The following is a 20791-nucleotide window of genomic DNA, read 5'->3' on the forward strand; positions in this document are numbered from 1 at the left end:
AAGTGGGTTAAGCCATTTTCCCAAGACCAAATAGTGATAAAAAATAATTTATATCTAAGTCTGTTTGAAAACCCATACTCTTAACTGGTCTGTTATCCCTCCTAAATAAAAACAAAAGCTATGACTGACTGAATGCCTACTGGTATCAATTATTCTATTAAACCTCTTGATGTCCTTGCTGAATTCCTTAGCAATACACTATACTTCAGGCAGAGGGTTAATTTAGCAGATTGGGTTAAACCAAGGAGAATCAAGCTCTGCTCTCTAGCAGAGTAGAATCAGAGTGGCCAGCAGTCATACATTTCAAACTGAAACAGAAATTTAATGACATCTGTAAGGGACTGTCACAAAAGGGGAAGGGGTGGAAACAAATGAAAATAAATATATTTTTTAACTATTACTCTTGGCTTCTGTACATTAAATTAGCAATCAGACTTCAATGCTTTGAAAAGATACCTTAGGGTCAGTATATTTTGGCTCTCAGATACTGCTGAACTTAGGATATTTTTTTATTCTTTATATTTAACAGTATTTTCCACATATAAACACCTTGGATATATTCTTTTGATGAAAGTCAAGGCTTAAAGACATCCCTTCCACCAAAGAGGAGCAGGGATCTTACCAGTGACATGTTCACAGTTAATTAAACAAAAACAAGTTATGATCAGAGAAACAGGAACTAAGTACCATGGACAAACGCGATCCATTGTAATTTTACCGGAGTCCTTTCCATATTCTCTATAGCGTGTGCTACAACATCTTCTTAAAACGCTGGACTCATTCACCTGAAGAATGAGCGCTCCAAACATGCACTGGTACTAAATTTTACATATGTTTTTTGAAAAGTATCACTATGTTACCATAGCACTTAGGGAAGATCGCTTCAAGGGAAGTTTCAAAAATGATCATGTTATTCCAGGTCACTGCAAGTGTGGAGGAAGTGTAATGGAGCTTTGGCTTCGATCCAGAGTACATCTTTAGTTTATGAGGAAATATGTACTTTACACATATTTAACAGAGCTCTCCTTTCCTTTAAAAAAAAAACAAAAACAGAAAAAAACCCCAAAACTCCATATACCAGGTGCAGTTACCAAATACAGATGGGTGCCACAGGTGAGGAGGAAGGTAAAGAGCAAACAGTGTTCAAAAATGGCTCGTCACTAAATTCCCAGGCAATTCCTGTTCACTTTCTCAAGTAGTGTTATGGAACTCTGCTACTATACTGTCATTCCAGAGAAACATTTGTAATACCTGATTCCTCCTTTTCATATAAGCCTGCAGCACACTTCAAATGCTATAGAAAACCCAGCACAAAGCTGAACACTGTCCTTAAGACTCAAATTGAAATAAAAATTTTTAGAAAAGCCTATTAAAAAGCAGAATCATACAATGTGTATTAAAACCTTTGTAAAAGCACTGAAATGTAAGTATTTATTGAACTTTACTTGGAGATCTAACTAATTTCCAACCAAAGAAAGATTATGATGGGCAAGTCACAGTTATTAAGTCAATTGTTAAAGAAAAAAGCAGTATATGTATAAAACCTGTAACATTTGAGTCTTGGTGCTAAGTGTAAAGAAAGCCGTTCCAACTGTCAGATTTAAGTACACTTAAAATCAAGTATAACAGACTACTATTTTTTCCCATATATTTGATGTTTTGACATCTTAAAAAAATAAAAACTTCCCGGCTACCCAATTCTTAGAAGGAGGTGAGTGAGAACATGCCTTTGATATGCAAACTAACCAATCTAGACCTGTACCTCCCTCATCTGACCCACTGCACCTCAGGATGCAATATTCTTCTGCCTTTGTCATCCCAGGGCCAGCTACCAGGCAACAAGGGACTACCCTTATGAGTTTAGAGGCTACAGAAATCATTCAACCAGCCAAATTCTAAATTGTCTACCCTGCTCTGCCATTCCTGAGGAAACCTGAATACAGCTCTAGCCTCAGCATTTCCTATACTCCTGCTTTCTGCCTCCTGACCACCATGAACTTCTCTAAGTAGCCCTCAGATGTGTGCTATGTCTGCCTCCTGTTACTAGAACCTGTGAGTACAATAAACTCTTATTTCCCTGAGCCTCTCCTCTGTCTCCTCTTGTGAGTGACCATTATAGAATACAAAATAGGCCAATCTATGCTCTTACATATGATTGTTCTTAAGTTGTAGGCACATCAAATAAGCTAAGTTGTAATTACTGAACAGATTTCCCCCCAGATTCTTGCAGACCTTGGCATATAAGAAAGAAACCTTTCTCCACTAGTACAGATTAACTGAAGGGTGCGTTTCTACGTCCACCTTGGAAACCACTTTAATTTTGCCAATATCTTCCTAAATTTAACCCTGGCACAAAGGATACCATCTGAAATGAACAAGGCTCAAAAACAAGAACAGAAATTAAATACCCACCTGTGAAGGTGTACTGGTAAGTTCCATCTTTTCCTGTGATTTCTCCTTTGCTAGTCGAGCAGCTTCTTTAAATTCCTGAAACTTTTCTGCGAACTGAACGTATAAAGACTATATACATTAACCAAATAAAATAAATATAGGTCTCAATGCCCACTTTTACCTTGGTTTTCTTTCATTTTCTGAATTACTGAATCTTACACAAGCAATCTAGCCCCCAAATCAAATACAAGTACAATATGAAAATGTAGATTAAAGAAAACTAATACCAAACACTTGTTTGTACACTGTCACACTATCTACTACTCGGACTCATTGCATCGAAAAACATCACAATGTAATTAAGTTAGAACTGGGTGTCAGCAAGCTTACCTAAGTCCTTTCTTGGTTGTTCAGATATATTTTATTAAGACCAAGGGGCAGACTATAGGATGTGAGTGGAATCAGGAAGGATTAATATACTTGGCTTATAATGGAGAAAACTGAATCTTTTAGGTATTTACTCATAAACATCTCAGTATTTAGAGCTTGCTTTTAACTTTTACTAGAATATAAACTCCTGTATTATGTAAGGCATTTTATTTTCAACAATACAAATAGCAACATATAATATTATCATTAAATGACATTACTAAAACTTCTTTTCCAAAGATTCCTAAACAGCTAATGTACAGTGGCAGAGAGGAATAACATGATTCTACAAAGGTCTTTAACGTTGGAAAGAACAGCAAAAAACAAAAAGAACAACAACAACAACAAAAAAAACAAAAAACAACTACAGTACATGAAATGCTAATTCTTATGAACTCATAGTAATCTAGAAATGTCAGGGCCACAAAGAGTATCTATTTCGCCTTTGGAAGCAGAAACTAGTCTACCACTATTCTCAGAAGGAGTAAGATAAGGCTACAGAATAACCAAATTAAAAAAATAAAAAAATCTCACATAACTTAAAACACCTGCTGGAATTGGTAATAAAAATCTGAAAGTATAGTTCCCTCCTTAAATCCCCATAAGCCAACCCTGATTCATTTCTCTTTTGGGAAAGAAAACTTTAGAAGAAGAGGTCATGATATTCTGGCCTGTGTTGGGGACTTAGAAGAAGGTCAAAATTAAAACTGTCATTACAGCTTTCCTTCTCAAACTTGTCCCCACCACCTAGAACTTGTAAATCAGGGAACTGAATCTATATTAATATGCTTCACTTTCAAAGTGAGGAGATACTCTGTGCAATTAATCTGAACATAAAGCTAAAAAGGTCTCATTCACACTGGTGTAAATGAAATAAAAACAAAACCATTATTAGTCTTCATGTAATTTGAAGTTTCTCTTACACTCATCAAGCATTCCAAAGTAGTTAATGTTTAAAATCCTTTCAAACTTCATAAAGTCTCACACTATTGCTAGTTTTTATTGACTTGGGTTTCCATGGTAACAAAATACAACTTAGTAAGCACTCTAATAATCCAAGCATAATTGCAATTTTCCTCATATATCAGCCTTAGGAGACCAAATATTTCTCTCAATGCTGCTACTCTTCCTTATTTTGAGACACCTTTGTCTAGAGCTGCCTTCAGAACTTTCTCAAAACCCTTATAATGCTTTGATTCATTTGCGGTTTTTAATGATAAAATAAACCAGACTAATTACATGCTTGCTTCAATTATGTAAAAAATTATAAACTCCTTGGGGTTCCCCATTGTCTACAAAGCAGCAATACTGGTCTCTAATGTAGCTTGGAAAACAAATCATGATTTTGTCATCTTTCAACAAAAACATTCTGAAGAGACTGATCATATAAACTCTTGAAGCCAAGTCTAGTGAATAAATAAACTAGATTTCAAGAGCTAATGTCAATTCTCCTTCACAATACCAGGAATCACTACCAGTAAGGCTGGTCAAAAGTATATGTTAACTTTAAAGAGGAAAAATACAATTCTTGAAATAGAAAAACCACTCCCAGAAAAAAGATCAAATGAAATAAAACGGTATAATTGACAGGATTTAATAAACTATTACTTTACCATATTAGCTAGCTGACCAGTATACCTCAAAGATGTGACAATAACTTAATTTGTAGCCCAAATTACTTAGACTCCAAAATCATTTTATTCAAGTTTGAGAAATTAATCCACAATTTAGCTCCTGTGTTGTTAGGAAGTTTAGCGACTGTAAGCTAATCATAGTTTTAACTTTTTCTGGCTATAGACTTTGACAGACAATTCCAAAAGAAAGTTCCAAAAAGCTTCCACCTGAGTAATGGTAAAAGTATTAGAATAAACTTGTAATTTCCTAAGGGGATTATTTACAGAGCGGCAATGCTCAGCTGGATGCCTGTGTCTTGTTATACTGAAAAGACTTTGAATCTCTTACCTTTACTACAGCTCAAGAAAATGTATTTAGAGAATACAATGGGAGTAACAGAAACCAAATCAGGTAACACCTGTTCATTTTAATCATCCTATTAGGGATGGACTTAGAATCATGAAGGCAAAAGTTCAAATATCCTTAAAAGTGGTCTCTAAACTATAATTTATATCAAAAAGATAACAAAAACATTTGAAAACACCAGGGTTAAGGAATGTCTACAACCAAAACAAATGGAAACAAAGATTACTTTAATTACTAAGTGAACTATATGCTTGAGTCAATAAATACAAGAAAGTAACATGGTTTTTAAAAGAACTCCTGTAAGAATCTGAATGATTCTATAATCAATAGCTTACAGTTTAATGTAAACATGAACTGTGTGTATCTTCCAGAGTCTGATGACCCTGAACTTGAACAACTGCAACCCCAGATCCTGTGTATACCAAATTCTATGTAAAATGTGCCAAATGTAGTGTTATCCTTTTATGAAAGGCTTGAAAGAGAAATTTAAAGCATAAATCTTTGGATCCAGAGAGCACAAAAGTGAGTAATTCTCATCATCTTGATCATCTTCTTATCCTGGGACAGTTTCCTTTTCCTTACATACTTTCTGTGTGACACCCACAAGATTTTAAGACACTGGTGGTATGAACACTGCATGCTACTGCTCATAAGCAGGACAACGGCTTTACTCGCAATATTTATCTGCCTGTTGATGTTCTGTATTTTACCAGCCTCTGGTTACAGTAATTCACTTGGTCATTATGTTCCAAGAATTCTTCATGTGTTTATTAGGTCTCATACTGCACTATATCAGAGAGTTGGAAGTAATTCTCACCCAGACAAAGCACCATTTTCCCTAAACAAAGTAATTTATACATGCCTACGATTATGTCAAAAAGATGAAATCTTTATCACTATCAGCTTAAATTTCCATAGCTCAGAAGAGTTTGGTGTTCACCTGCTTGCAGACCATCTCCACTAAGGGTGCTAATCCCTGAGTAAGTATTCTTACTGAACTGATAATCCCTAACTTCCCTGTTAAATGTCGCACAGACCATTCACCACATAAATACCTCTCTGTCAATGGTGACTGTGTTTAAGGTGTACAATTAATTTTCCAATTGACAGTGGAATCCAATGATCTCTCACTTCTTGCTTTAAAGTCACTACAGTTGTTCTGAGAATATTAAACAAATTTCTCCTATATTTTCTACTTTCCATTTGCTATTAAATATATAAGACATCCAACTTGAAGATTTCCACCTGATCTTATGAGTTAACTTACTTTTGAAAGATGGTGCTCAGAGGAGAATCCCAGTCCATAAACAGTGTTTGCCCGGCTATCGGCCCACTGGCCAAACTTCTGAGATGTTTTAGTAAATGTCATGTTTGGGGTGATGGTGCTATTAATTATTGCCTGAAAAATAAAACAAGTATGAGTAACTAGCCAAAAACTAGCAAAAATCTAAACACAAGACGATTTAGTTCCATAAAAACTTGGGATTTCCAATGGGTCACAACATTAAATATAGAAAGACAGCTATAGCAATAGTTTTTTTTTTTTTTTTAAGATTTTATTTATTTATTTGACAGAGATCACAAGTAGGCAGAGAGGCAGGCAGAGAGAGGAGGAAGCAGGCCCCCTGCTGAGCAGAGAGCCCGATGCAGGGCTCAATCCCAGGACCCTGGGATTATGACCTGAGCCGAAGGCAGAGGCTTTAACCCACTGAGTCACCCAGGTGCCCCAATATAGCAAGTCTTTTTAATAGTCACCCAGGTGCCCCAATATAGCAAGTTTTTTTAATAAATCTTTTTAAATTAATTAATTAATTTTGCCAGAGACAGAGAGAGAGTAGGTAGGGAGAGAGAGGGGTAGGAAGGGCCCAAGGGAAAAGCAGACTCTCTGCCAGCCAATTGGGGAACCTGATGCAGAACTCAATCCCAGGACCTTGGGATTATGACCTGAGTTGAAGGCAGATGCTTAAATGACTGAGCCACCCTAGCAACCTAGAAATAGTTTTTAACATTATAAGTGATAGTATAGAAATATGGTAACTAATTGAACTATAAATATGAGGGTACTCTACCAAAAATTTCAAAACTTTACAATCAAAATAAGTTTTCCGAGGGGCACCTGGTGGCTCAGTGGGTTAAAGCCTCTGCCTTTGGCTCAGGTCATGATCTCAGGGTCCTGGGATCGAGCCCCACATTGGGCTCTCTGCTCAGTGGGGAGCCTGCTTCCTCCTCTCTCTCTCTGCCTGCCTCTCTGCCTACTTGTGATCTGTCAAATAAATAAATAAAAATCTTAAAAAAAAAAAAAGTTTTCTGATGAAGCAAAAAATTTTATGGAGTTTTTAGCGTCGTCCGTTTCTTTCCTTTGAACATACAGGATCAGTATCTATTAATTCTGAGTAATAGTTCCTGGAAGCACGTAAGCTTTAATATAGTTGTTTCTTTAAAAGTAGGGCCCTACCCTTCAAAGAATCTTTCAAAAATGAATACATCAACAGAACAAATTTTCTATTTGTATGCTAATTTTCTAAAATCCATAATCAAAAGTTTTCTTAAAGCTGACTTATTTAAATATATTATGACACAGTAAAGACTTTCAATCATTTAGTATTTTTTCCTATACTCAAGGGAAAAACAAACCCCTAAATATATACTTTACTTCTTTTTTCATAAAGTGGTAGAAATTCATGATATAGAGAATCCACTATCATATCTGTTGAACACATAGTTTCCTAGAAAACTAGTATTTTAGTGTGTTATTAAATATTAATTTTGATGATCTCTATAATAAATTCCAACTACTATTGTAACATACTAACTGAAGTATATTCCCTCTGCCAGGACTGCAAAAGTACAGAACCAGTCTTAGTTTAGTTGAATGCCCTCCAAAACCAAGATTACAAAGTGATTCCAGTAATAATATTAAAGTTACCAAATTCCTAAGCAGTCCTTTGGTGAACTACTAAATGTAGAATGAAAATCAAGCATTTTCAGAACAAAGCTAAAGCTACAGACCACGTGAACAGTAAGAATATAAATATTCATGAGCTATGCACATACTGATGAAGTTGCAGTCATGAATGTATGACCCTTGTCCTACTAAAGAAGACAGTCAACGAAAGAGTGGTCCCTTACTTTCTGTCACAAACAGCAGATGTGTTAGCTGCTGTTTTATGAGAGCCCTTACCCTTGATTAAGCATTTTTACCTCTGACAAAATTTATATACGCATACCTCCTTTCTCTTCAGTTCAAAAGCTCCTTTCCCTAGCGTGTCATTTTAGGACTATGTAAAATGTGGCTAACAAGTGCTCTAACTTGCAAGGTGTCATGAAAGACTAAATGGAAAAGAATATATTAACAAATGGTAAGAAATGGAATAACAAAAGGTAAGGAATTTGGTTATGGAATCATTCGGTTAGCTTTTGGTCAGCTTTTTAAACTGAGTACCTATTAAATGCCTAGCACAATTCTAGAAACTTGAAATGTAACAACGAGATGCAACATTTAAAGGTGGATTACACTCTAAGGCAAGAAGAGCTGGTCAATAAATAAATAAGTAGCTTACTAATTTAATTTCCGAGTGGTTAAGTGCTGTGAAGCCCCCAAGAACAGCATGTGATAGAGTCTAAGAGCCTCAAAGGCAAAGACTGGCAGGGACTATATTAGATTTGGTGGTCCTCAAGTGTTCCCTGATGAGGGTGCTTTTGAGCTGGAATTGGAGTGTTTTCAGAGACAGAAAGGCATTTTACATTTGATCCCAATAACTCTCAATATGTGAGGTAGCGAGAGGTTTTTACAGGCATCGAAGAAAATAGATGCCTATAAAACCCAGCTGCTACTGGTCATAGATTTCACTTTTAGCTATGTCAAGTGAACTTCTTTATGCTTTTAAGAGTTCCATTTTCACCCCCATTTTGAACCTCTCACCTCCACTTGTCCTGGGATTACTTGTATGGAGATTCTTTAATCACTGCAGAAAAACTTTAAAATGATAGATGAAAAAAAATTATTCATTAGAATTCTTTGACTAGAATGCTTTGAACTGCCTGAATATGAATCCATTCAGAAGAAAAATCTTAGTTCTTTAAAATAAATTTGTCTCTCAATTCCAGAGTTCCTGTCTTTTCAAGGAAAAGAGGCAAAAATGCTGTGTCATTACAGATCATGGAGGGCCCTTATTCTGGCCCTCGGCCATGCTGATGTCTCCGCAGCTTGATTAGAAAACCTTTAAGCAAATGTTATATGCACAGTAAGGGCACTAAATGAGAACAAATAGACATTTTCTAATCAGGGGCACCTAAGGGCTGTCCAACTCATCATGCAGTACAGAAATAGAAGTGGGGGTAGGGGCAGAAAAACACTGAGCCACAAGTAAACCACTACTGCTTATCAAAAAACAACTACTCCAGCAGGGACTGCAGTAGCTACCAGCATCAGTTTTAAAAAGTATTGAGAGGGGGGTGGGGTTATGGCCATTGGGGAGGGTATGTGCTTTGGTGAGTGCTGTGAAGTGTGTAAGCCTGTCGATTCACAGACCTGTACCCCTGGGGATAAAAATATATGTTTATAAAAAATAAAAAATTAGGGCGCCTGGGTGGCTCAGTGGGTTAAGCTGCTGCCTTCGGCTCGGGTCATGATCTCGGAGTCCTGGGATCGGGTCCCGCATCAGCCTCTCTGCTCGGCGGGGAGCCTGCTTCCCTCTCTCTCTCTGCCTGCCTCTCCATCTACTTGTGATTTCTCTCTGTCAAATAAATACATAAAATAAAAAAATAAAAAATAAAAATAATAAATAAATAAATAAATAAATAATTGGGAAAAAAGGTAATGAGAAAGCCTAAGTGCCACAGAGGGTAGATTTTGTTAAAATAAACAAAACAAAAACTCCTCCACAAGAGTTATTTAAGAGTCTAATGATTACAAGCTGCAAAGTATATTCAAAAACGGAAATGCCAGCAGCAATAGTTTCTTTTGCTTGAGAATGAAGGACACATGAGAGTTATTTAATCACATGGGACAAGGGAATTCTTCAGTTGAACTTATTCCATTTAAGTCTCCCATCTAATAAAACGATGTCTTTTCTGTGGTTTGGGCCAAGAGGTAAACACAGATTGTAGAGAACTGAAAGTTCTACTCAGGGAAAAGAAATAAATTATTATTCTAGTGCCTGAGATCATAACAATTAAAATCAGATGATTTCATTCAACAGTTACAAAACATGACGGAATTCTTCATTAAAGAAGTTTGTTTTTTTTTTTTTAAAGATTTTATTTCTTTATTTGACAGAGAGATCACAAGCAGGCAGAGAGAGAGGAGGAAGCAGGCTCCTTGCTGAGCAGAGAGCCTGATGCGGGGCTCGATCCCAGGACCCCGAGATCATAACCTGAGCCGAAGGCAGCGGCTTAACCACTGAGCCACCCAGGCGCCCCCATTAAAGAAGTTTTATAGGGGCACTTGGGTGCAGTCAGTTAAGGGTCTGCCTTTGAATCAGGTCATGATCCCACGGTCCTGGGATCAAGTCTTGCATCAGGCTCCCTACTCAGTGGGGAGCCTGCTTCTCCATCTGTCTCTGCCCATCCCCCTCATGCTCTTTCTCTCTTCAAATAAATAAATAAATCTTAAAAAAAATTTACAGAAATGAACTATTACTATTTCTCAAGTCTTTAAACCCTCCAAGTAAAAATGAAAGAGAATCAATTTTTTTAAAGATTTATTTATTTGAAAGAGAGAAAGAGATAGAGAAAGTGGGGTGAGCAGCAGAGGTGGAGGAAGAGAATCCGTAAACACACTCGCTGCAAGGCTCAGTCCCGGGGACCCATGAGATCTTGACCTGAGCCAAAATCAAGAGTTGGCTGCTCAACCAACTGAGCTACCCAGGTGCCCTGAGAATCAATTATTCTAATAAATACACATTAGTCACTTAGGTACAAGATAAGGTACAAATAGCCCTTGGAGTTCTGTCATCTAGTTAAGGAGATAATGAGTAAGCGCATGAAAAAATGAACTCAAAGTTGAACATCAAATTATCTTTTGTTCCCCAAAACTATTAGACGATACATAACCAATAACTTAAAAATAGTAATAATAACAAAAAGAGTCAGTTTTTGCATACTGATTACTATGCACCCTTTTAGTACTTTTGCCCAAGTTTATTTAATCCTTAAACAACCCTGTGGTATAATGATGTAGGTATTTTTAATAGTTCCTTTTTACAGACGAGGAAATGGAGGTATGAAGACATTAAATACCTTGTTCTAGGTCACATGGCTAGTCAGCAATAGAGTAAAAATTCAAACCAGACAGTCTGTGTCTCACAGTCTGAGCTTTCCACCCCCCACCACAGTCCGTGCTCTTAAACCTTACACTGAATTGTTATAATAACTGGGAGGTGAAACGTCTCATGCCTTCAAAAAAGCTTACTGGAGAAGAATGGAGCCCTCCTCTTTCTACGTACATTATATCCAGAATATGATGTCTGATATTTCTGTGTCTTTCTGTGCTATTCAAAATTCACTGAGGAAAAAATGGTATTTCCCCCCTTTAAAAGGCATACTAACTACAATACACAGATCAAAGCATTCTGAAGATATTAACTCATTTAAACCTTACTAACACAACTGAGGTGAGAACAATGAGGCCCAGAGAAATAATTTGCCCCAAATCAAACACTTAGTAGATGGTAGAGGTAAGAAACAAAACCCAGCAGCCTATGTTCTTAAACATGATACCATCTGCCTCTCCTAAAAATAAAAACTTAGGTCTGGTCCATATACTTCTCTTCAGAATAAGGGATGTCAGCTTCAATGGTGGCAGTGACCAGGCTTCAAACCATTTAGAGATTGTGAATTGCCTACTGATCTACAGAAGTGTATCTGAAAAGAATTCTAGTTCCTCATCAGACTGTATGCACCAAAAGAGCAGAAAGTGTGTCCATTCTGTTTGCTATTAAATTTATAGCACCTCACATAATGCCTGACATGTAATAGATATGCAATTAATATTTATCAAAAAAACTAACTTAAAATGTATAGAATATTTTGGTATGTAAATCAGAATAAGGTGGTCAATCCAAGTAACTTAGTAGACAAAAAAAAGCTTCTACCTTAAGAATGATCAACTTTGGTTTTTAAAAGTCTTTAAAACTCAAAAGGAAATACTGTGTTTTAATAAAGACAAAAATCCTCTAAATGAAACAGAAAATGCTCTACTGCATAGAACAGCAAGATTATTTAAAGCAAGTGTAACTTACCTTTGAGCCATCTAAACTGATTATCCTGTACACATTTCTTGTGCTGTCATAGAAATAAGACACAGTAACTGCGTGCTTGCTGGTGGGTACCCAGTTCTTCTTTGTGTTTGGGTCAATCTGGAAGACATGAGCTCGAGTGCTGAAGATGGGTTGTTCCCTATAGAGCAAAAAATAAAATGACAGATTGAGAGCAGACAATTTTATTCCACTGGACAACAGAACACAAAAACTGTGAGGATGACTCCACTTAAGTCAAAACTCCCACAATGCCACAAAATAAGAGAAACACTGTTTCAAATCTGGAATATTCTAAATTCTCAATCATAAGCTTCCTTAAAACAATTACAATCCATCCTCATTATTTGTAGACTCTGTATTTGCAAATCTTCCTACTCACTAAAATGTATTTATAACTCCAAAATCAGTATTCGAGGTACCTTCTTAGTCTTTTGCATTTGAAAGATATGAACCACCTGACATGTCTGTTTCCATCTGAGGTTGATTAAGGAAACACTTGGCTTTCTTGTTTCAGCGCTCATACTGTAAACAAGGATCGTTTTGTGATTTATTTAGCACCATGTATTTCACATTACTGTGCATTTCGTTGGTGCTTTCTCTGTTTAAAACAACCCCCAAGCATTGTGCTGTGTCTGTTCTTATGTGTGAGAAGGCTGTGATTTGTCGTATTGAGAGAATATGTTATATGAGCTTTGCTCAGGCATGAATTATAGAGCTGTTGGCCAGGAGTTCAATGGTAATGAATCAATAATACATATTAAAAAAGGTGTCTTAAAACACAAACACACATAAAACAAGGCTATGTATTGACTGATGAAAATATGACCAGAGGCCTGTAGGAACCTAACCCTGTATGTCATCTGGGAGCAATCATTCAATATTTGACAACTGAGTGTGGTGCCTTCAGAGGATAAAACTACTGCAAATATGAGAATGGACTATATCCTGTTAAAATACAAGAATTTTATATTAGACCCTCACTAGGTTAAAAATTCTTACCCATCGGAAACATTATTCTGGTAATAAGTAAATAACTTACTGAGAAATTTATAATCAATATAATCTCTACTTTATTTAAAACTATATGGAAGATGAGGTAGCTCACAACCACAGTATCTTTTTTTTTTTTTTTTAAAGATTTTATTTATTTACTTACTTGACAGAGAGAGAGAGAGATCACAAACAGGCAGGCAGAGAGAGAGAGGGGTGAAGCAGGCTCACCACCAAGCACAGAGCCCAATGCGGGGCTCGATCCCAGAACCCTGAGATCACGACCTGAGCCAAAGGCAGAGGCTTAACCCACTGAGCCACCCAAGTGCCCCCACAGTATCTTTTATTGAGATTAAGTAGGACCTTAAAGATACACTGTAGATTTTAAAAATCTAGAAAGCTATTAAAAAAATATGTTCAAAATATCATTCGTTTATTTTACACTCTGGAAAACAAGCATGCAATGATCTGTATGCAACAGAAGCATTATAATGCAAGTTGTCCAAGTTCTGAGTACAAGTTCTTCTGGAAAAGCCTTTATCAGACTTTTTGTTTTAAGCCCCCAAAAAGCTCATTTCTTTCAATTACACAACATCTTCCTTTCCTAAAGCTGTTTAGGGTATTAAAAAGAATTTTAACCAGTATTTAATGTTTAAAATGTTAAACATAAAGCAAGGGGAATATGGAAAAGAGAGAAACTGGAAAACAGGCAAGGCAAATCTGGGTCCTTGGCAACATGACTCTTCAGGTTAATAATCAGCTGGGTGTGACATATGCCTATGATTTGCTTCAGCCCTTGGAGACCAGGTCTGAAGAGAGGTACCTTTCCTGTAAGTAACCTGCCTCTTCCCAGCTTTATTTCGGGAAATCTCCATAACAGCTTTTCTTATTAAATGAATCTCTTTTGAAGGAACTCATATATTTAATGCCATTCCCTAAAAACTGAAGCAGAAAGCCATCATTTCTAGCTTAACTCATATTACATATAGATTCATCCAATGAATAATTATTAACAATCTGGCAAGGTGCTAATTGGGAATAGGTCTCAGAATAGTACTTAGACTAGGTTACAAATACATTTTTACTGAGTAGAAAGATCTGCAAATACAGAATCTACAAATGAGGATGGACTATAATTTTTTTAAAGAAGCTTATGAGTGAGTACCCAGAATAGTACTTAGAATAGGTCTTAGTCATTTACAGTTTCCCCATCTTCAATCCTTCAATTTTTCCAAAGCTGATGCTACACTTGGTTATTTTCAAAAGAAGCCCTGCAAAACTAGAGTTTTTTCTTCTTAACCTTTTTTTTTTTTTTAAAGATTTTATTTATTTATTTGACAGAGATCACAAGTAGGCATAGAGGCACAGAGGCAGGCAGAGAGAGAGAGGAGGAAGCAGGCTCCCTGCCAAGCAGAGAGCCCGATGCGGGACTCGATCCCAGGACCCTGAGATCATGAGCTGAGCCGAAGGCAGCGGCTTAACCCACTGAGCCACCCAGGCACCCCTCTTCTTAACCTTTTAATTAAAGTTCTAGGTGTAAGTGTAGTTGGTCAGCTTGAGTGTACCTAGTTCCAATTTACAGGAAAACCCAATCACACAAAACTGTATTTATTAAGGCATGGAAGGAAGGGATATTGGAACTCTAGTCTTTACTAATAACTTCTCCCTGTTTGACATGGGATACATTTCTAAATAGTGCAAGATATTGCAATATATATATATCTTATAAAAAACTAAAATAGTTAAGGAGCCACTGGGTAGTCAGTTAAGCGTCTGCCTTCAGCTCAGGTCATGATCCCCGGGGACTGAGCCCTATGTTGGGCTCCCTGCTCAGTGGAGAGCCTGCTTCTCCCTCTCCCTCTGCACTTCCCCTCCAAGCATGCACATGTGCATGCAGGCACTCTCTATCTCAAATAAATAAATAGAATCTTTTTTAAAAAACTAAAAGAAAAAGGAAAAAATAACTAAAAGAGTTAAGACAATGATACTGCTTTCTACAAGCCTTTTAACAAATCCTTACCAATGGCAATCCAATGTTGTGAGTCTAATACTTTCCATTTTAATTCAATTACATTAATCTGCACACTTAATCCACACCATTTAATTTTCTCTGAATAAAAATCTTTAGAGTAAAGTAGATATTTTACTAGTGTGCCTTATGAATTTGAATATCGACTACGTACACTGTTTTTCTTCAATTCTGTCCTGAAATGGTGATTTCTTAAAATTATAGTTCAAGATGTCTGTGGTCAAAGCCTATCAAAGCACTGGCGGTATAGTGGTCAGCATAGCTGCCTTCCAAAAGCCTCTCAAAGTCTAGATGAAAAAGATTAGGAAAATAATTTCCCTGTTGACACAAGGAACAGGATTCCTAGAAGTAATGAGGAAGTCACCACATCTATCAAGGCATACTAATAAATGGTTCAGACTTCTACTGAGTGTGTACTATATGCCAAAAACAGAGAGATGGTCCCTGCCCCAGAAAAGTTCAATTTAATGAGGGAGGACAGATATCAAAAAAATAAAACATTTTCCACTGTGATATATTCTCTGAAAATTAGTATCTGAGAGCTACCATGGAGAAACTGACATCTAGGTAAAATTTGAAACAAAGTACAGTATGGTGGGAAGAAGGCACAGTACACTGGTGTGTGTTGTGAGTATGAGTGCCTTTGAAGAATGAGGCTAAAGAGAGAATGAAGTTCTTGAGGGTCCCCTCCAGAAACTACTGAGAGATTGTAAATAGACAACAGCTCTGCATTTTAGAAAGATAAATTTGGCAGAACCGAAGTAGGTGGATGGGAGGGAAAAAAGATGGGACACAGGAAGGCTAGTCAGACCCTTATGAAAGAAACCAAAGTATTAGAAATAAAGAGAAATGGAGGTTAAGGAATGGGATAAAGACATGAGGAGGGATTAAAGGCAAATTTAGAAAACAGAATCAGTAAGCTTAAGTAACACATTGGCTGTAGGGCAGTGTTTCTCAAATGGGGGTGATTTGTCCCCCGTGGAGCATTTCACAACATCTAGAAACATGTTTGGTCATCACAACTGAAGGAGACTGCTATTGGCCTCTAGTGGGTAGAAGACAGGGATTGCTAAACATCTACAATGCACAGAACAGTTTCCTACAAGAAAGAATTATCCAGACTAAAATGTCTATAGTGCCACTAGCCAGGATGGGAAACAGAACGTCAAGTCTGGGATTGGGGGAGGAAGAAATGGGAGAGGATGAGCTCAGTTTTGAATAGTTTTGAATAGCAGATGCCTATAAGGGTTTGTGTATAAAACGGTCAGGACAAGAACTTAAAAACATTAGTTTGGATGCAGTAGAGAAAACCAGGCTGGAGTAAAAATTTGGGGGCAGTCATCAAAAGATCATATCACTAGTCTAAGATACATTCCAACAACACTAAGCATGTGGATAAATTTTATTTTAGAGAAGAGCTGTAGAAGCAGCAAGAGAAAACGTATACCTGAAATCTTCAAGCTCTTATTTCTTAAAAGGATCTGTAAAGCATTTGAAACTTATTGTCCCCAGGGTCCAAGTGTTAAAGTTAATACTTTTTCTAATAAACTCGAAAGCATTCATCAGTAAAGGTTAGACACACTACTTCCTTCATAGCAGTTCACACAAACACTAACTGCATCAAATACCATTATTTCCCAAAGTATATTCTATGAAACAGTCTTAGAAATATATGTTCCATGTTTAAATAAGTTCTACAAACACTATCATGTCCCATTCTGAAATACTTATAATGCACCTTAGTATATTAAAGATCTAAAGTCCTGCAGTAAAGAAACCCATTTAAGCTGGCATAACTCAGCAAGGGGCAAAATTACCTGATCCCAGAATTCTTTTCTATGTAACACATTAACATCTCATAGGACTTATATTTATAACCACAATGGTCTGGGTACTCCGCCACTTTTACTGACATTATTAATGGTCACTAGAAAATATATAAAAAATCCAATACAAAAATTGAAGCCTTTTTAGTAATGATACTACAGTATCATTTCTTAAATAGGTGTTTGTTATTGGCATTCAAAGTAACTCTTCTATGAAATTAATCTAAAAATCAATTTTAAAAGCAAATAGATTTTGGCATGAAATGCTTAAACTGGCTTAAAGAAACAAAACTAAACAGATTACACACACTGCACACATACACACTTCAATCCTAGAGATTCTTCTACTTTGTCATTTCTTACATCAGTAATCAGGACAATGAGTGATTCAAATGATCTATTATAAGAAAAGCTTACTGGAATATTTTCCAGTTGGCTCATAAAATAATTCTAAGAAGCTGGTATAAGAATAATTCTGAAGTTTTTCATCTTGGGCTAAAACCCAGTAAAAGTACTATATGCAGTAATCAACTCCAAAACTTAACATGGATGTGAAAAACTGAAGAATGAAAGTATAAGATGACCTGAGAAAAATGTAGTAAAATCATAATTTTGTTTTAGAAACAAGGTTCATTCAAACTCATTACAACTGACATCAAGATTTACTATATTTAACTTAGGCATCTCTGTAATAAGGAAGAAACAAGGATCATGAAAACTGAAGCAAAACAGTAAGACTATTTGCCAAAGATATATGTAAGCTCTATATCCAGAAAAAAAGGGAAAACGTTAACATTTATCATCTGGATAGATTCAATTTAGAAAAACCCAATGATAACACTTTAAAAATTATTACTGAAATCTGTATTTTTGCAAACATTATTCAATAAATTTATGTTCCAAGGAAGTATAAAGGTATGCCGTCCAGTATTAACAACCAAGCTCCAAGGAAGAAAAAGAAATTATACATTCCTTAATTTTTTTGGTTTTTTTAAGGCTCCACACAGCCTGGAGCCCAGTGCAGGGCTTGAATTCAGGACCCTGAGATCCAGACCCCAGCTGAGATCAAGAGTCACACCCTCAACCTATTGAATCACCTAGACGCCCCCTCCCTAGACTCCTTTTAATGTTTAGCTAACAAATATTCTTTTTATATATATAGATACAATTGAATATTGTAGCAAAGGGATATAAAGAGGACTATAGTTTCAAATAATTCCCTGACTTTCTAATTTAAAATTAAAAAAAAAAAAAAAAAGGAGCCTGGTAGAAATTTAAGAAAGAAGGTAAATAACACTTCTCATTGAGAGTTTGACACTGTTATAAGCATTGTTGGGTGATGATTCACCAACTATCCTTCAGCACTCACTCCTTACACATTCTGGATTTGTTCTGCTGCTCTAACCCTCCTCCACATGACTATGAACTATTTCTCTAGGGTAATCAAAGCAATCCCATTCTTCTTTCCAGAAGTCAGTTTAGGAATGAACTTCTGAAGCAATTCAGGTCAATGAGATAACCAGGGAATGTTTGCTGGAAGTTTCTGGGTACACACACAAAGAGATTCACACATAAGAAGGAATGTATGCAGTGACACCGGACCTGAAGGAGTCATCTTACTGTGAGGCAGCTAACCTAAGAACAAAGCCGACCTTGTTCGCTAAGAATAGCAGATGGAAAAACAAAGAATCTGCTTCCTTGATTGTGTCACTGAATCAATGAATCAGCCTCCAGGCTTCTTATGGGATAAAACAAGTTTCCTAATTGTTCCAGGCAGTTTTCATTTTAAAAATTACACAAATGATAACTGAACTAAAGGTTTACATAAAAATAAACCCTACAAGGAAATTGCTCCTAATAAAAGGCCACCAAAGGTCCTCCAGAACTCCTGGCTATCTAGCTGTATGCTGGTCATTCATTAACTTCATAACACAACCCCACAGCATACACAATTAGATTGGGAGGGGGTCTCATTTGAAATTCTAATCAATAAAATTCATAAGACTAACTGCACTGAGAAGAACATATGTGAAACAAATGTGGGAAGAACAAATGTGAAAATGGCAAAAGTTCACTATCAATTGATTTCCTACTTTAAGAATTTAATATCGAAAGCTTTTAATCAAGAAATAGCAGTGTAATACTTATTAGAGACAGAGAGGTTACCACCAAGAGAAATAAAAGTTGAAAATTTTAAAGCAGTTGCCTCTAGTGATGGGGCTAGATGAAGGAAAAAAATGAAATAGGGAACTAGTAGTTGTTTAGATAAACCTTTAAGTATACTTAATTTTTAAACCTTGCACAGGTACTAAAAAGACTTTTTTAGGTGGCACTGTTGAGGAAACTACATGCACATGCGCATCAAAATTAACATTGAGAAAAGGGTATTTCAGAGGCCACTTGTGAAGACTGCTAAAGAACCACAGAGTAAGTGACAAATTTTAATAGCTTGGAACTCAACTGACTAAACAGTAAATGATATGAAGGTATTCCTATTATTCATAAAGAGGAATAAAGAGAAAGGAGGAGAGAAGCAAAAATCCAAACATGCCTAACTGCAGGACTTAAGTGCTGAAAGTATGTCCACTTCCTAGTGAAATTACTCTCCTTCATTAGAAGTAAATACACAGAAAGTAAGATAAAAAAAACATAGTACTGTCAGCTTAGTTTCTGAAATTTGAGAAGCTGGAAAGTACTTTTTTTTTTTAAAGATTTTATTTGGGGTGGGGGGGAGCAAGGGGGAGGGGGAGAAAGAACACAGCAGGGGGAGTGGGGGAGGGAGAAGCAGGCTTCCTGTGGAGCAGGGAGCCCTGCCCAGGCAGGAAGCCTGATGTGGGGCTTGATCCCAGGACACTGGGATCATGACCTGAGCAAAGGCAGATGCTTAACAACTGAGCCACCCAGGCGCCCCTGGATAGTACTTTTAAGGCCTAAAGGACATGGGAAAAGATAAGAGAAGGAGTGAATAGACACCAATGATCATTGAACTTGAGATGTAATAGGTGAAGAACTTAGTTTCAGTGCCAGTCGGGGTGGCACAAACCAGAACTCAAGCACCTGAATTTCCTCCAGTACAAATTATAATATAAATTGTAATCTCTCTGGATTATCGGAAATTAGTCAAATTCCACCTCCCCACATACTCACCTAAGAAAAGTCTTATTGACTAAAATAACTGTTTTGATGCTGCTCAAAGATTATAACTGCATACTACCAACTATGTATTTTTATTGCCATGTTATGTATTTAACAGCTGATTGTGTAGATGTGTAGAACGTTATCTTTAAAAAAAAAATACTTGATTTGAGGAAAGCAGATTATTCTACTAATGGCTGCCTAACACACAGTTATACTACAAGAACTCCATCTAGTGATAAACCAAAAACATAGCAGGCACATGTTTTTTAAAACTTCAATTGTTGGGGCGCCTGGGTGGCTCAGTCCTTGAGCCTCTGCCTTTGGCTCAGGTCATGATCCCAGAATCCTGGGATCGAACCCTGCATCAAGCTGCCTCCTCAGCAGGAAGGCTGCTTCTCTCTCTCCCATTACCCAGCTTGTATTTCATCTCTCGCTGCCTCTCTCTTGTCAAATTAAAAAAAAAAAAACAAAACTTCAATTGTTATTATTTAGCAAAACCAAAATGTGAAGTGACATTGTTATAACCTAGATATCAAAATGTGACACTAACCACTACAGAACATCTTTTCTGCAAGAAATTTTTAGAATTATATCTTTTAAATTGTAGGATTTTTAAAATTTGAGTTCCTTAGTCTTTTAACTGTTCAACAGCCATTCAAATGAAAGATTTTTTTAGAAAATTATTGTTTGCATCACAAAAATTTAGTACCAGAAACTTTCACGATATCAAATATTTGATTTAATTGACA

General features: G+C 36.5%; 1 protein-coding gene across 1 annotated transcript in view; it reads right to left on the minus strand.

Annotated features, from left to right (window-relative positions):
- Positions 1–20791, minus strand: part of HOMER1 (homer scaffold protein 1) — a 132930-nt gene that overhangs the window by 71730 nt on the left and 40409 nt on the right. Inside the window, exons 2-4 of the mRNA XM_059418129.1 lie at positions 12042–12198; positions 6068–6199; positions 2413–2505 (exon numbers count right to left, since the gene is read on the minus strand). Coding sequence (XP_059274112.1) covers positions 2413–2505; positions 6068–6199; positions 12042–12198 — 382 coding nt within the window. The remainder of the gene's footprint in view (positions 1–2412; positions 2506–6067; positions 6200–12041; positions 12199–20791) is intronic.

The sequence above is a fragment of the Mustela nigripes genome, chromosome 12, assembly GCF_022355385.1.
Source record: "Mustela nigripes isolate SB6536 chromosome 12, MUSNIG.SB6536, whole genome shotgun sequence".
NCBI classification, from domain to species: Eukaryota; Metazoa; Chordata; class Mammalia; order Carnivora; family Mustelidae; genus Mustela; species Mustela nigripes.